Raw genomic sequence first — 15,623 nt, forward strand, 5'->3', positions numbered from 1 at the left:
ATCTTAAGCATATCACAGAAATGTACGTTGCAGTATAGTTTCAAAAAGCTGAATGCCATCTGGTTTGTGTTTTTGTCTGAGTGTAGGTCCAACTATGGGGCTGAAGTGGCAAAAATGCTTGTGTTGTGTGACATTGTCTAATAAGACAGCAGGACTTTTGCCTCATCAGGGAAGAGACAGGCTAGACAGGCCATTGGAGATGGATGCACAAGCAAGATTCATGTTATGGAATTGAGGAGAGGAGGTTGAGAGGGGAGGGGAGTTGTGTGGTCTCAGCCATTGCGAAATCTTCCTCACATGCATCTCCAAGAGTTCGAAAAATGCCAGAAGTAACTACACCCTGAGAATGAGGTTGGCACAGAGGCATCTTGTGTGACTGTTTATTGCAGATCATCAGTGGGCAGGTAACCAAGGTGATGACAGACCAGCTTGATTTTTTGTCTGGGCCAACCAGCCTTACTGTAGTGGTAACTACAGACTGGCCTCCCAATGCCATGGCCATCCAAGGGCTGTGTTCCTAGAAATAGAACATCCCCATGCTGATGGTATAGGTATTATACTTAATAATAGGCACATTTCTTTTATTTTTATTAATTTTTTCTTTTTTTGGCCATACCACATGACATGAGACATCTTAGTTTTCCAACCGGGAATAAAACCCATGCCCCTGCACTGGAATCATGAAGTCTTAACCACTGGACCACTAGGCAAATCCAAATAGGTACATTTCTTGAGCAGGTTAGGCTTACATCTATTTTCTGTAATCTTCAGAAGGACTTCTTAAGATGAATAGTAGTGTATGTACTTACTAACAGGGAAACTGAGGCAGAGTAGTTTGGCAGCATCTCCAGGACCACACAAGCTAATCACCAAAGGAGGAAGGATTTGAACCTAGCCGTGTTCAGCTCCAGTATTCTTGCCTGGAGAATTCCATGGACAGAGGAGCCTGGTGGGCTACAGTCCATGGGGTCGCAAAAAGTCAGACACAACTGAGCAACTAACACATGTATATGTATGTATGTGTTCAGCTTCGAAACATGCATTTTTTTGTTCCCGTCACACCACTTGATGACCTCAGAATTGTCCTATGAGAGAACATCACTTTTAATCTTACGAGTTAATGGTTTGCCTTTTAGTGCGTTAAGCTCAGGTTGGTGGCACGTGCATGATCAGTCATGTCTGACTCTTTGCAACCTCATGGACTATAGCCCACCAGACTCCTCTGTCCATGGGATTCTCCAGGCAAAAATACGTGCCTTCTTCCAGGGGATCTTCCCCACTGAACCTGAATCTCTTATGTCTCCTGCATTGAAAGCTGGTTCTTTACCACTAGCACCACCAGAGCATATTTAATTGCAGTTTGTAGTTTAGGAACCTTATTCAGAGTCTGGAGACTTGTCTGCACATCTTTCTAACACGGATTTGCCCATCTGATGTTAGTGGTACCCAGGTCAACAACTAACCCCAGGAGATGGAAGATGGGAAGGGTTGCGGGGAGGTGGGAGAAGCACAGTTTTATTTATGAGGAGGGCCTTGGGATCACTGTCTCCAGTTATGCACAGAAGAAAATATTTAGTGATACTTTTGGAATACTAAAAATGTGTTTTAAAATGGATCCATTTGCAGGCAAAAATACTTTATATTTTATTATAGTGATGTTGGGAGAGGTGTTTTTTTTAAAGTCTGCTTTTAAAACAAAATTTTGCTTTAGATATTGATGAATGTTCAGAGCAGCCCTCGGTGTGTGGCAATCACGCGATCTGCAATAACCACCCAGGAACCTTCCGCTGTGAGTGTGTGGAGGGCTACCGGTTTTCAGAGGCAGGAACATGTGTGGGTAAGTTCTGTGGGTGACTTTTTTTTACGTTCATTTACCATATTCTTTTCTATTATAGTTTATCCCAGGGTATGGAATATGGCTCCCTGCATTACCCAGTAGGACCTTGCTGTTTATTCTATACATAATAGTTTGTATCTGCTAATCCCAAACTCCCACTCCTTCCTTTTCCCACCTCCCTCCCCCAGGCAACCACAAGTCTGTTCTTTATGTCTGTGAGTAGGTGACTTTTCAGAAGGAGTGTTCATAGGATGTATGTCAGCGCCTGTGTAAATGGTATAGCCTCAGTAATTATCCTGGCTGAGATGGAAGATTCCTGGTTTTGTTGTTGGGGAGGGCAGTTTACAAAGGTGAATCAGTCTCTGCTCCTTTCTTCTGACCATCTGGAGAGTCACAGGTACAAGGCATAAGCAGTGTTATTTGTCTACACTAGTAATACCATTCTCTTCTTATAAAACTCCTTTTAATTCTTTCCATTATTCTTTAAATAGCTGTTCAAACAATTAGACATGCTTCTCCTTATAATCAGTGGCCTTGGGATTCATGTGGAGGGAATACCTTATAGGTATTTGTGTCATTATCTGCCTTTGATTAAATTCCTCTTGGTTTGCATCTAAAACTCATTTGGGGCCTTTCTGTTTATGGATTTCCATTTTACAAACCACAAGTACTAACATAACTTCATAGCCTATCAAAGTTAGAAGGGTTAAGGGGACTTCCTTGACAGTCCAGTGGTTAAGAGTGCATCTTCCATGGCAGAGGGCCTGGGTTCAATCCCTGACTGGGGAACTAAGATCCCACATCCCATGCAATGTGGTAAAAAAAAAAAATTTTTTTTAAGTTAAAAGTTAAGGCCATTAATTAGACTAATTATGCTTTACATTAATAATTTTGGTGGTGATGATGGGCCAACTACAAAGAGCCAGATTGTTTACATTTCCTCCCCCCCTTTCCCACTGCTGCATTTTGACCTGTAGTTTCCAAGACTTTCAAGTTCAAAGATTCTTGGATATTTCCAGGTCTGGAGGGCAGCATGCTGAAGGGGGCATCTGAACTCAACATTTATTCCCAATTTAAAACATATTTCTCTTTCATTGCATCAATGAACCATCTCTTTGCTCCTTCCTTGCTGTTTACTAAACCCTAGGAGGCTTTGTGTTTGCTCTGTCTTGAAACACATATGAGGCTGCCAAGGTCCCAGGGTGAGGTGGTGTCTTGAGGGCGGAGGGAACAGGCCGTTCTCATATTTTGAGTATGACCCAAACATCTGTGAACTGAGACACGGCCAAGCCCCTTTGCACAGAGCTGAGATTTCAGCTCTGCTAAAGTTACCTCTATCTTTTTTTTTCCCATTGAGAACAACAATTTCTGTGAATTTGGCCTGACTTCTTTCTCTGCTTTTTTAAATGAAGAAGATTCAAAGCTCTATTTTTGTGGCAGTACCATTTACATTACATTTCGGCTCAAACTTGGGTAGCAGATCCTTTAACCCTTGGGTGGTGACATGAACGAATGCTGGAACAGATATGTGTGAGGCATGATGTCCTGGGTTTCTGTTTTCAGCCGTTCCTGGTGTCTACCCTCATGGAAGGGCTAGAGCGGGGTGTAAGACAGGTGGTAAGCAAATGTCTGCTCCTAGGCTTTTGATTTTGAGGAAGACACTTAACTGCTCTGGGCCTCAGTTCCTCACCTGTAAAATGAGATGATTAGACTGGACCACAGGCTTCCTGTGTCCCAAGGAGTCCTTAGAGATGCCCCAGGATCTGCCAATAAGGACACAAGTAAGCCATGGACAGACTCTTTCCCTGTATATGAAATTCCGAGTAACATTTTGTTTAAGTAATGGATCCCATTGCTCAGAAACAAGTGTGAAAACCACTTGAAGATCATCGAGTTCAAGTGCTTCTCCCCGTCAGTAGCCCCTGTGCAATTCCATTTTACTTGGCCTTTTGTCTCTTTTAATTGGCTCCTTTGAGACAACCACACAGAGTGATGGCTCACTGGATAAAACCAAGTCTGCCTGAAAGCAGAAAAGATACTCTGGCTCATCACTGGATAATTTAGTGGTCAGTTTCACTCTCCCGGAATTCCTTGTTAAACTGGATCCTGGGAACTGGTGATCCAGTGGTTAAGACTCCATGCTTCCACTGCAGGGAGCACAGTTTCAACCCCTAGTTGGAGGAGTAAGGTACCATAAGCCTCGCAGCTTGACTGCCCCCCAAATAATAATAAAATTAATAGAAGCATAGATGAAGGTGGTGGCTGAGCAGGACCCATCCATCCAGGCTGTAGCAGGGTCCTTCCCTGTTACGATGGGTGGGGCAAAATGAGGCAGGAGCAAACAGCATGTGAAGTGGTCACTCACATACTTTAAATGACAAATATTTAATGGAGGAGGACTGAGACTCCTTTGCTGGTTTTCTGTCTGAATACATTTTTCCTACCTTTTTTTGACCCCAATTCTGCATAAGTGTCCTTTTCACATTTTGTGAGCTGAAGGAATTGGTCAAGAGAGGACCCTGGAGGAAAGAAGAATGTTAGAAATGATGGGAAGTGAGAAGATGGGAGGGGTTCAAGGAAACAGAGTGTGTCCTTGGGTTGGTTCCGTGTAATCTGGTTTTCTGTTTTCCAGGCAGAAATTTGGACCGCTTGTAGCAATTTAAAATCTAGTAACCCTTTGGCCCACAGGAGTTTCTTCAGTGATCCCTGTTCCATTCCTTGGGAGTTAGTTAACATTTAAACTTCAGGAGTTTAAGCTGCTAAATCCACAGCCTGGGCCTTCATCCACCAATACGGTACTTTGCTAACCTCTCATGGACCCAGACCTTTGAAGGGCTTCCTCTTCTTTACCTGTCCTCTGGCAGTGTTAAGAACTCTCTCTTTCTCAAAGCCCTTGAGGCAGGATAAACTGGAACTAATCTTGGGAAGGCTCACTGAGGAAAAAGATGAGGAGTTCTCTTGTATCCAGGATAATCTAAACATTGAGGGCCTCCTTGGAGGGAAGGAAAGGTTCTATTATGACATTGTGAGGGCTAGTACTCTGACCGGGCCTTAGAACTGTAAAACCAGAAGTTAAATTACCTTATGAACCCCGGAGTATCTGAACCAGTCATCAGAAATCTCCTCCTAGACCTTAGCCCTTGACTTTTTTTTAGGCTTAAATTATTGTTATTATGGAAAATTTCAAACATAAACAAAAGTAGAGAGAAAAATATAATGAACCCTGTGTACCTATTATTCAATTTCCATATTATAAAGCATTTTGTTAGTCTTATTTTATTTCCCATCCCTATTACTACTATTTCTACTGCTGGGGAGGGTGGTAATGTTTTGCTGGTATATTTCAGTCTTTAAAGAAAACCCCAAATATCCTGTCATCTAACTAGAGTTACTAGTTTTTTATGCACATTATATGCATAATATATATCTGACATATAAGGGCAAATATTTTTTAACACAAATATAATGCTGTTACCATCCCTAACAAAATGAACAATTTCTTAACATGATTGCATACCCAGTCCATATTCAAGTTTCCTTGATTATTTCAAGCATCTTTTAGAGTTAGTTCATCTCAACCTTTGCCTGTCATCTTGAGGCAAGAGTACAAGATGGAGTCTGAATGTCTAGCCTCTGTGTCACATGCCTACTTCCTGAGTCCTCATCCTAGGAGTCTTGTCATCAAGACCCTTTAGAAAATAATAGTCCCATCTCCTGGACCTGTCTGTGCTTGGAAAGCTGGAAGTCATTCCTGTTCTACAGAGGAAGAAAGTGCAACTCTGGAAAGTTAATAGGATTTATCCAAAGCCACATAGTTGACTCATATGCACCTGGTGGAAACCCAGGGCTTCCCTCCCCAGACCCCTGCAGTCATTCCACTCTCCCTGTCTCACTTCCCTGGGAAAGTTTATCTCTCCTTCCTTGGTGGGAAATGGATGACTTCGACTTTGGCATTCATAATAAATATTCCTCCTACCTAGTGAGCCAAGGGCTTCCCGGGTGGCTCAGTGGTGAAGAACCCACCTGCCAGTGCAGGAGACATAAGAGACACAGGTTCGATCCCTGGGTCAGGAAGATCCCCTGGAGGAGGCGTGGCCACCCACTCCAATATACTTGCCTGGAGAATCCCATGGACAGAGGAGCCTGGTGGGCTACAGTCCATAGGGTCATAAAGAGTCAGGCGTGACTGAAGTGAATTCACGCACGCACAGTGAGCCAAGATAAAAAATACTGTGTGGAAGTCTCAGATCCTCAGGCCCAAATGCCACCAACAGAGTTACACAGGAAGCGTGTCTGCCTGCAGCGTTCCACCTCCACATCCAGATGAAGGGGGAACTGGGTTCCGGGCACTGGGTGTGGAGAGTGGCCTGAGACAGAGCCCTGGGTTGACGTTGAGGTCGAAAGCCAGGCTGTGTGACCCAGTGTGGGGTCAGTCTGTGAACACTTAGCAGAGGCGGGATCCAGGGGGGCGGCCCCAAAGGCGAGCAGGACCCTGCTGTGAGTGGGGATGGACCTGAAGACACGTCTGGGAGTCTGGGCCCCAGGTACAGTCTCCACTCATTGGACTACACTGCCTGGAAGGCCTGGGGACTGCTTAGGGCACTCACCTAAACCCTGTGTGTTAACTTTCTGCCTGAAGCTGTCATGGACCAGCGCCCCGTCAACTACTGCGAGACTGGCCTCCATGACTGTGACATCTCCCAGCGGGCCCAGTGCATCTACACGGGCGGCTCCACCTACACCTGCTCCTGCCTCCCAGGCTTCTCTGGGGATGGCCGAGCCTGCAAAGGTGCGTGGCTGCTCTGACCTTCCTCTCTGTGCCGCCTGAAAAAATGCCCCAGGTGATGCTCATCATATGCTAATTACTCACCCACCTCTGAATTCAAGAGAATTAGTCTCTCTAGGAAACAGCAACCCACTCCAGTATTCTTGCCTGGGAAATCCCATGGCCAGAGGAGCCTGGCAGGCTACAATCCGTGGGGTCACAAACACAACTTAGAAACTAAACAAATTCTCTCAACTCTATTGAGTAAACAGACTGCATTTTGTGTTTCTAGTACTCTGAATTATGCATGTTGTTTGGGGAGCTCTGTCTTGTTGGAGAAGACACCTGTTCTCCCCGTTTTGTTCCGTGTCACTTGCTTGTTCGGGCATAATTAAGTGCCTGCTGTCTGCTAGCGACTAAGGAGATTGTTTGTCTTTCGTGAAAAGACTGACATTGCTTACCCACATGTAACTTAAAGTCCAACCTTTAATTTAATAAGATATTTACAGTTGTTCATCTGGCCTGCTCTAATTTTTTGCTTCCCCCAAAATTAAGTCCCCTTTTTGACTGCAGAGGCAAAGAATAAATGACTCCACAAAATTCTTTCAGACCTCAGATCAGCCGATCGCTGGCAGCCAGGGTGCTCGAAATAAGATAACTCTGAACATAGTTTCCTGGTCCCTTGGTTTGCAAAATTACTTAACATTATACCCTAGAGTATTTCTGGAAAGTCTGAGCTTTTCTAAGAGATCATGATTTCTGAAATACTTTCTTTTTGTTACTGAGAATGTGAATTTTCTCTGGTCTCTGAGATTTTTCTGTTTCTGTCAATCTGTCTCCCAATTCTTAGACATTTTTGAAGTTCTCATTTATAAGAAGGAAATAACGAAAAAAAATCCTTTCATTTTTTTCCTTTTGTATGCTTGATTTTTCATGAGAACATCAAAGTGAAACGCGTTTGTAAATGCCCTAAATAGAAACTGAGGAATCTGTTTTTATAATTAATGTTTAGTGAGTTCTTAAATCATGGTTCCCAGATCAGAAATTGGGTCCCTAAAAGTGGAGCGAGTGGCTTATATTATTGTGTAAACTAGGAATTCTGGAAGGAATCTCACTCTCCCTGGGCTTGGTGGCTGTCTTGCAGATGTGGATGAATGCCAGCCAAGCCGATGCCACCCCGATGCTTTCTGCTACAACACGCCAGGGTCCTTCACGTGCCAGTGCAAACCTGGTTACCAAGGAGACGGCTTCCATTGTGTGCCTGGAGGTGAGGTGTTGGGGTGTTTGGAATAGATAGGTCATTGCTGTCTATATCCATGAGTACTGAGTCCACAGCCCTGGGAGAGAAGACAAGGTGGGTAGTGGGAGGCTCGTGGAGAGCTGAGGTGGGTGATCAGAGCACAGCTGTGGTATTGAGCAGTACAGTTGTGTACTACACAATTCCAGGGGTACCACACCTAGATCAGAAGAATAAGAACTGGTCTGTATTATTCAGGGTTCTCCAGAGAAGTAGATCTAACAAATATGTGTGTGTGTGGAGAGAGAGAGAGAGAAATGTATTTATTTACATATAAAGATATTTATTAGAAGGAATTGACCCACACACAGTTACAGAAGTCTGTTAGTCTCAAGGACTGTAGTCAGCCGGCTGGAGACCCAGGAATAGCCAGTGTTTCTGTTCAAGTCCAAAGGCAACAGAAAGCTCATGCTCCATTCATAGGTCATCAAGAAGGGAGAATTCTTTTTTACTTGAAGAAGGGTCCACATTTGTGTCCAATTCTGGCCTTCAACTGATTGGATGAGGCCCACTCACGTAAGGGAGGGCTATCTGCTTTGCCTAGTTTGCAGAGTGAAAGGTTAGTCTCAAGCAAAAACACCCTCACAGAAACCACCCAGAATAATGTTTGACCAAACATCTGGGCACTCTGTGGCCCAGTCGAGTTGACACCTAGTGTTAACCATCGCATGTTCTGAAGAGTCATGGGATAGAGCTGGGGTGGGGGTGAGGGAGGTGAAGGGCCACCAGTTATGGGAAGAGGCAGGCTGAGGACTCTGCAGAATTGTCTGTATTACCAATTATACCTGGACTGTGCAGCTTCTAAAGTTGCTTACTGACCTGAGACTTTTGTGATAGTCTCATTATATCATAAGGATAATGATGGCCCTAGTTCTGTACCTGGAATGATCCTGGATCTCAACAAATGCTTTTGAATGAATACATATAATTGGCTGCCTTTTCTGTGGCGCCTACTATGTGCTGGGTGCTTTATCTACTGCTTCATATAATGTTCCTAATCTTCTCTTTAAAGTAAGTAGTATCATTACTTCTATTTATATAGAAGATGCTAAAACATAAAGAAGTAAAAGCACAGTCAAGATCCCAGAGATAGTAAGTGCTAGAACTAAGACTCAAAGGAAGACCAAACTCTGCCCAATGGACTCTAACCCGAATTCAGTTCCCCAAACCACATGGTTACCTGTCATGAGATTAAGGATGCATTTGACACCTCTGACTGGAGTTAACCAGTTGTGTTGCTATTTACTTTAATTGTTGCTGCTATTGATGGTCAAATTTATTTATCAGTGTTTCAATAAGAAATACATGGAACTTTCCACATAACCACTTTTTTGAGTGATTAAGAACTATTTCAATGTTTGTCTCCTCCACTAGCCTTGAATGCCTTGAGCATAGGTGCCTATGCATTTTATTTTCATGTTTCCAGTGTCCAGTAGAATTACATGGTCCATAGGTGCTCATAGTTCTTTATAGTTATCAAGGAAATAAATGACTGCATTAGTTTCCATTCCTACTGTGGTATATACAAGTATTTATTTATTCATACTCTCAGCAGGACTGGTATGGCTGGTTTTTAGGACAGTTGAGGATCTCAAATGAGAAAAATATTAAAGTAAGTTTAAATTTTGATAAATAATACTACATATTGCTGGTCTAAATTGTTTTCTTCTGCTTAGGACAGAGGTCAGTAAACTATGACTCTCAGGTCAAATCTGGCCCACTGCCTGTGTTTTTGCAAATAAAGTTTTATTGAAACACTCAGACTCTTTAGTTTATGAATAGTCTACAACTGCTTTCATTCCACAAAGGCAGAGGTCAGTAGTTGTGGCAGAGCCTTTAAGGCCTGCAAAGCCTGAAATATTTACTACCTGGCCCTTGACAGAAAAAATTTACTAACCTCCAGCCTAGATGAACCCAAGCAGCACCAACCTTTTGTGCCTGAAATTAATTAAGACATTCCAGCAACTATTAAAAATGACTAAGTCATTATTTCCTTAGGCTTCCTTCACATCTCCAGTTCAAAAGGAAGCAGATGTTTCATTTTTTTCCTTTTTGTTTTTTTAACCCAACTCCTTGCCCCCCTTGGCTCTGTTGACTGTACAGAAACAAATCCAGACTTGTAGCCTGGGATACAAAAGCGGGACAAGGATAAAACCAATCAGAGTTCTTTGCTAGGATTATTTTGGTATTTAATCCTGTTTTCTTAAGAAATTCATCATCTATTTGTATGCTTGAGAGAGAATGTGCTTTAGAAATATACATGTCTCCATCAAGTATTGTTTATAAGAGAAAAAAAATCTAAGAGACTACCAACAGGAGAAATGGACAAATGAGTTTGGGTGCAGTTCATACCATGAAATAATATATAGCAGTAGTTGAAATGAGTGAACTAAACGGAATTCCCTAGTGGTCCAGTGGTTAGGAGTGTGCCCTTTGACTGCCATGGGCCTGAGTTCAGTCCCTGGTCAGGGAACTAGGATCCCACAACCCATACAGTGTGGCCCCCAAAATTAATTAATTAAATGAATGAACTAGAGTTAGTGAAAAAAATCTCAACAGTCTATTGGGCAAAAAATGTAGTCATACGAAGCTCTCACTTTTCTAGATGGCCCACACTCATTGTGTGTGTCTCTCTCGATAAATTTACTTCTTACCTATTTAAAAAATATTCACAAAAGGATATAGGCAGTGTGATCACATTTATGTAAAATATAAGTCTATATGAAAGGAAGCCTGCATATGTGATACATACACAATAAAATGATAAACTGCACAGATGAGAATGGGAAACCACAACTTCAGGATGAAGGTTACCTTCTATGACAGGAAAGGAAACTGGGGTTAGGGAGCCTTGCTGCATTCGTATTTCTACTGTATTTCCAGTTGGAAGAGGAACACTGACATTTTCATCATTTTTTTTTAAATTTTATATGACTAAATACCTAATGAAATATTGACAAAAAAAATAAGTATAGTATCATTCAAACTTCTATTGCCAAACATAATTAAGTATAGGGATTAGATATTCAGCATTTTTTGGTACCTACTCTATACAGAGGGGATTGATTTTTAAATAAAAATTAGCTTTAGAGGTTAGTCAGTTAAGGGCATGGCTATTGCAGTGTCAACCAACGGTAAGCAAAACAGAAAAAAATGATGACTTGTTCTCTGCTGTCCTTCTGCACTCTTTGCCCAAAATGCGTGTGTGGATTGTGAAATCAACTTGGTGGGTTGTTATTACCACTTTCATTTAAATGGAATGGAATGAAATAGAAAACAGTAATCAAGAAAATAGAGTATGCAGAGTATGTGCAGTAGGAATAAGTCTTGTCTTATGAAATGATAGTTGTATATCCTTGTCTAGCGCATGACTGAGTTGTGTGCAAATGTGTATATGTGTAAGTGTGTGTATGTGTATGTGTCCTGAATTGCAGAGTGGAATGCATTTCTATGGATCATGGTCAGGAAGCTTGAAAACTGCCATATTGATTATCTATTTCTCTGAAACAAATTATCCCCCAGAGTTAGCAGCTTAAAACAGTAAATGTGTATTACCTCACAGTTTCTGTGGGTCAAGGGTTTAGGAGCATAGCTTGTTTTTCTGTCTGTAGTTCCCTCTGCCATCCCTTTCTCATCCTTTAAGTTTGTCTATTGAAGGACCTCCTGTCTTTCTCTTTGTCCTCAGTTTGAGAAAAGTCACCCCAGAGTCCCTGCTGTTCCCCAGATAAGTATATCCTAAATGCTTCCTCCCTCAAGCAAATAAAGAGATGAGTAAAGAGAGTAGATGAGTAAGGGGTAAGGAGAATCTTGCCTCAGTTATCACTGTACCAACCAGAAGCCAGGACGGGATACGTGTCTTTACCATCCCACCCTTACCCCACCCATAGTGGGACCCTCCCCATGTGGCCTGGAGGGGCCGCTGAGAAGCCATTCCCAGGAACACAGTGGTCTCGTAAACGCAGCTTCCATAAACACACTTGAAGTTCTGTTTCCTGAGGCACCACTGAGGTCTCCCCCCACTGTTATGTAAGTTCAAGATACAGCACTTCAAAGTTCCACTGGAAATTCTAGATCACCGGAGAGTTCGTGTGTTGGCTCACACAGTCCTGTCAGCCACAGAAAAGAGAGGTACCTCTGCCCCCTTCAAAGTCTGGTTTTGTTGACAGTACACAGAACACCAGGCGTGATTTCTGATTGGAAAGCCTGCACCATACATAGATGGTGATGGAAGGAAAACAAGTCCGTGGGCCACAGATAATTTCAGTGAGTGTGTTAAGCTAGTGTGTGTTAAGCTTGTGTGTGTGTGTGTGTGTGTGTGTGTGTGAGAGAGAGAGGGACCACGGACATAACATGTTCAGTGTGCAGGGGCCGTCCTGGGCACTGGGGATGTGTGTGCAGAGGGCCCGCGGCCGGGCTGGGCATCCAGAGACCTGGATTCCAGCTTGAGCTAAAGCATGTGCTAGTGCTGTGGCCTGGGGGAGCCAATCCACACTTCAGTTCTCTCATTTGACCTAAAGCCATAGTTGCCTGCTGCACAGGATTATAGTGAGAATTAAGTGAACCCTGTGTGAACAGACACAGCTGGTACAGAAACTAAAACCCTGTACAGAGGTAAGATGCTGAGGAAGTAAGCAAGCCCTGCACCTCAGAGTGAGCAAGACCGACATTTTTATTATCAGCTGGATGGCTTATTTGTATCTTTGTTCAGCTCTTCCTACATCAAATACTTTTTCTTTTTTTTAACTGAGGTATAGTGAAGGACAGGGAAGCCTGGTGTGCCACAGCCCATGGGGTCACAGAGTTGGACACGACTGAGTGACTGAACGAAAATAGTTTTATTTACAGTGTTGGGCAAATCTCTGCTGTACCGTGGGGTGGCTCAGTTACACACAAGGAGGCATTCTTTTTTTAATTTTCTTTACTGTTCTGGTTTATCACAGAATATTGAATATAGCTCGCTGTGCTGTACAGTAGGACCTTGTTTTTGGTTTTTTTGGTTTTTCTGTTAGCCTCTGGGACAAAAGAGCAGACCCAGTTGCCCCTTGCCAGGCGCAGCACACACTTTTCTGGCGGGCTCACTGCTGCTAATCAAGGGGGCAGCCACATCCAGCAGGCTGATGTGAGAACTGGCAGTGCAGACAGAGGCCCTTGCAACATTCACTGGCAGCACACACCGAATGTCGAATGTCGCTGTGAAGGCCTGGTGAAGATACAGTCACAGACGAACACTGGAGTGCAGGACTTAAAATTCCAGCCGTGCACACTGTCTCATCACATTCCTCTCTTGTCTCAAATAATACCAGCGGATTAGTGACTCCTGACATCACTGGCTGACCAGCATTGCTGACAAGAGCAGAAGTGGTGGAACTGAGGAACAGAAACACTTTTCAGACGTGAAATTCTATGACATATGTAACATATTATTATCTATTCTATTATTACTATATGTATAGTATTAACACAGTAATATATTAATACACGAGTATTTATATAAGATTTCTCCCTAATGTAACTAGCAATGTCCTAGAGCCAGGGTTGAAAGCTACATCCCCCACAGGCCAAAAGTGGCCACCGTTTGTGTCTGTTAATAAAGTTTTATTGAAACACACATTCATTTATGTATTAAACTTGAATGCTTTCATGCCACATCCATAGAATTGAATTGTGACAGAAATCATATGGCCCACAAAACCCAAATATTTGCTCTCTGCTCCGTAGCAGAAAAAGTCAGTAGAGCCCTGCCCTGGATTGTATAACCACAGTCTTCCGATAAAGATTAAAATAAAAAAGCACTCCCACCACACCTTTGCTCTCCAAGCCCTACAGAGAGGATATTTTGGGAATTCCCTGACGGTCCAATGGCTAGGACTCCATAGTCTCACTGCCAAGGACTTGGATTTGATCCCTGGTTGGGGAACTAAGATTCTGCAAGCCATGTGGTGCAGCCAAGAAAAAGAAAGGATGTCTTCGGTGTATCTTTTGTGTCCTAGGCTCTCCTGTCAAGCAATGATTCACTGGATTGTCACTCTGTGTTTGCTCGTTCTCTTCCCTCCGGAGTAGGAGCTCCTTGAGGGCAGGGCCTGGGGGGTTCCCATGTGCATCCTGACTCCAGCCCAGGAAATGCTTCCCAAGTTAAGGCTAAGGGGATGCACTCACTTGCTGTCTTCTCAGAGCCTAAAATCTGCTCAGGGGGACAGACAAGGAACAGCCTCTGAATCTCAGCATCAGAGTGACGAGAACCCAGAGCATCCTGGAAACTCTTGGAGGGCCTGAGAAGCCTTCCTGGAGGGAGCACATGCCTGAGCTGATTCTTACAGGATTCACCGAGGAGGAGGAGGGGGAGTCACACAATCAATGAATGAATGGATGAGGGAATGGAAAGGCCTGCAAAAGAAGGGCAGCTGACATGGTTCAGTTTGGCTGAAGTGTGACTCTCAGCTGTGTCTGGGCATCTCTTTATATGGAGGATGCTGCACAGGCCATGGCGATGCTGACCTGTCTGGATGCTGTCATGGCTAGGCTCTAGTCAGTGTGGAAGCAGCTTTTGTTGTTGTTGTTCAGTTGCTTAGTCATGTCTGACTCTTTGTGACCCCATATACTGCAGCACGCCAGGCTCTTCTGTCCTTCACTATCTCCCAGAGTTTGCTCAAATTCCTGTCCATTGAGTCAGTGATGCCATCCAACCATCTCATTCTCTGGTGCCCCCTTCTCCTTTTGCCTTCAGTCTTTCCCAGCATCAGGGTCTTTTTCAATGAGCTGGCTCTTCCTATCAGGTAGCCAAAGTATTGGAGCTTCAGCTCAGCATCAGTCCTTCCAATGAATATTCAGGGTTGATTTCCTTTAGGATTGACTGGTTTGATCTCCTTGCTGTCCAGGGGATTCTCAAGAGTTGTCTCCAACACCACAGTTCAAAAGCATCAATTCTTTGGCAGTCAGCCTTCTTTGTGGCCCAACTCTCATATTCATACGTGATTTACTGGAAAAGCTATAGCTTTGACTATATGAATCTTTATTGGCAAAGTGATGTCTCTGCTTTTTAATATGCTCTCTCGGTTTGTCATAGCTTTCCTTCCAAGGAGCAAGCATCTTTTAATTTCATGACTGCAGTCACCATCTGCAGTGATTTTGGAGCTCCCCAAAATAAAATCTATCACTGCTTCCACTTTTCCCCCTTCTGTTTGCCATGAAGTGATGGGGGTGGTGCATACTTGAGAATTGTTTATTCTAGAATATAGCATCTCATCAGCAATTCCACACAGATGGAGTGGTATTTCCCAGCCTCGGGATATGAGTTGCACACTTGAAAGGCCACATTTCATGCCAAACACTAGCCCATAATTAAAAGGAAACACACATATGCTGGTAAATGTGCCCGATCATCACCCATATCTTTGACCTGTACTCAGTGTGGATAATCAAAAAACTGGTGATGACAAAAAGAACACATTTAGCTGTCCATGATGTGATGAACAGTAAACAAAATGTGGAGTAGACATGCAATAGAATATTATTCAGCTATGAGTAAAGAACTAAGTACTGTTACATGGCTACAATGTGGATGAACCTTGAAAACATCCTGCTGAGTGAAAGCAACTAGACACAAAAGGTCACTTATTGTAAGATTCCATTTATGAGAACGAACCAAAATAGGTAAATCCATAGAGACAGAAGCAGACTTCTGGTTGCCAGGGGCTGGAAGGAAGGAGGAAGTGGAGACAACTATT

General features: G+C 43.3%; 1 protein-coding gene across 1 annotated transcript in view; it reads left to right on the plus strand.

Moving 5' to 3' along the window:
• Positions 1-15,623, plus strand: part of NID1 (nidogen 1) — a 94,256-nt gene that overhangs the window by 55,457 nt on the left and 23,176 nt on the right. Inside the window, exons 10-12 of the mRNA XM_065922256.1 lie at positions 1,712-1,837; positions 6,477-6,626; positions 7,747-7,869. Coding sequence (XP_065778328.1) covers positions 1,712-1,837; positions 6,477-6,626; positions 7,747-7,869 — 399 coding nt within the window. The remainder of the gene's footprint in view (positions 1-1,711; positions 1,838-6,476; positions 6,627-7,746; positions 7,870-15,623) is intronic.

This window comes from Muntiacus reevesi, chromosome 2 (genome assembly GCF_963930625.1).
Source record: "Muntiacus reevesi chromosome 2, mMunRee1.1, whole genome shotgun sequence".
NCBI lineage: Eukaryota > Metazoa > Chordata > Mammalia > Artiodactyla > Cervidae > Muntiacus > Muntiacus reevesi.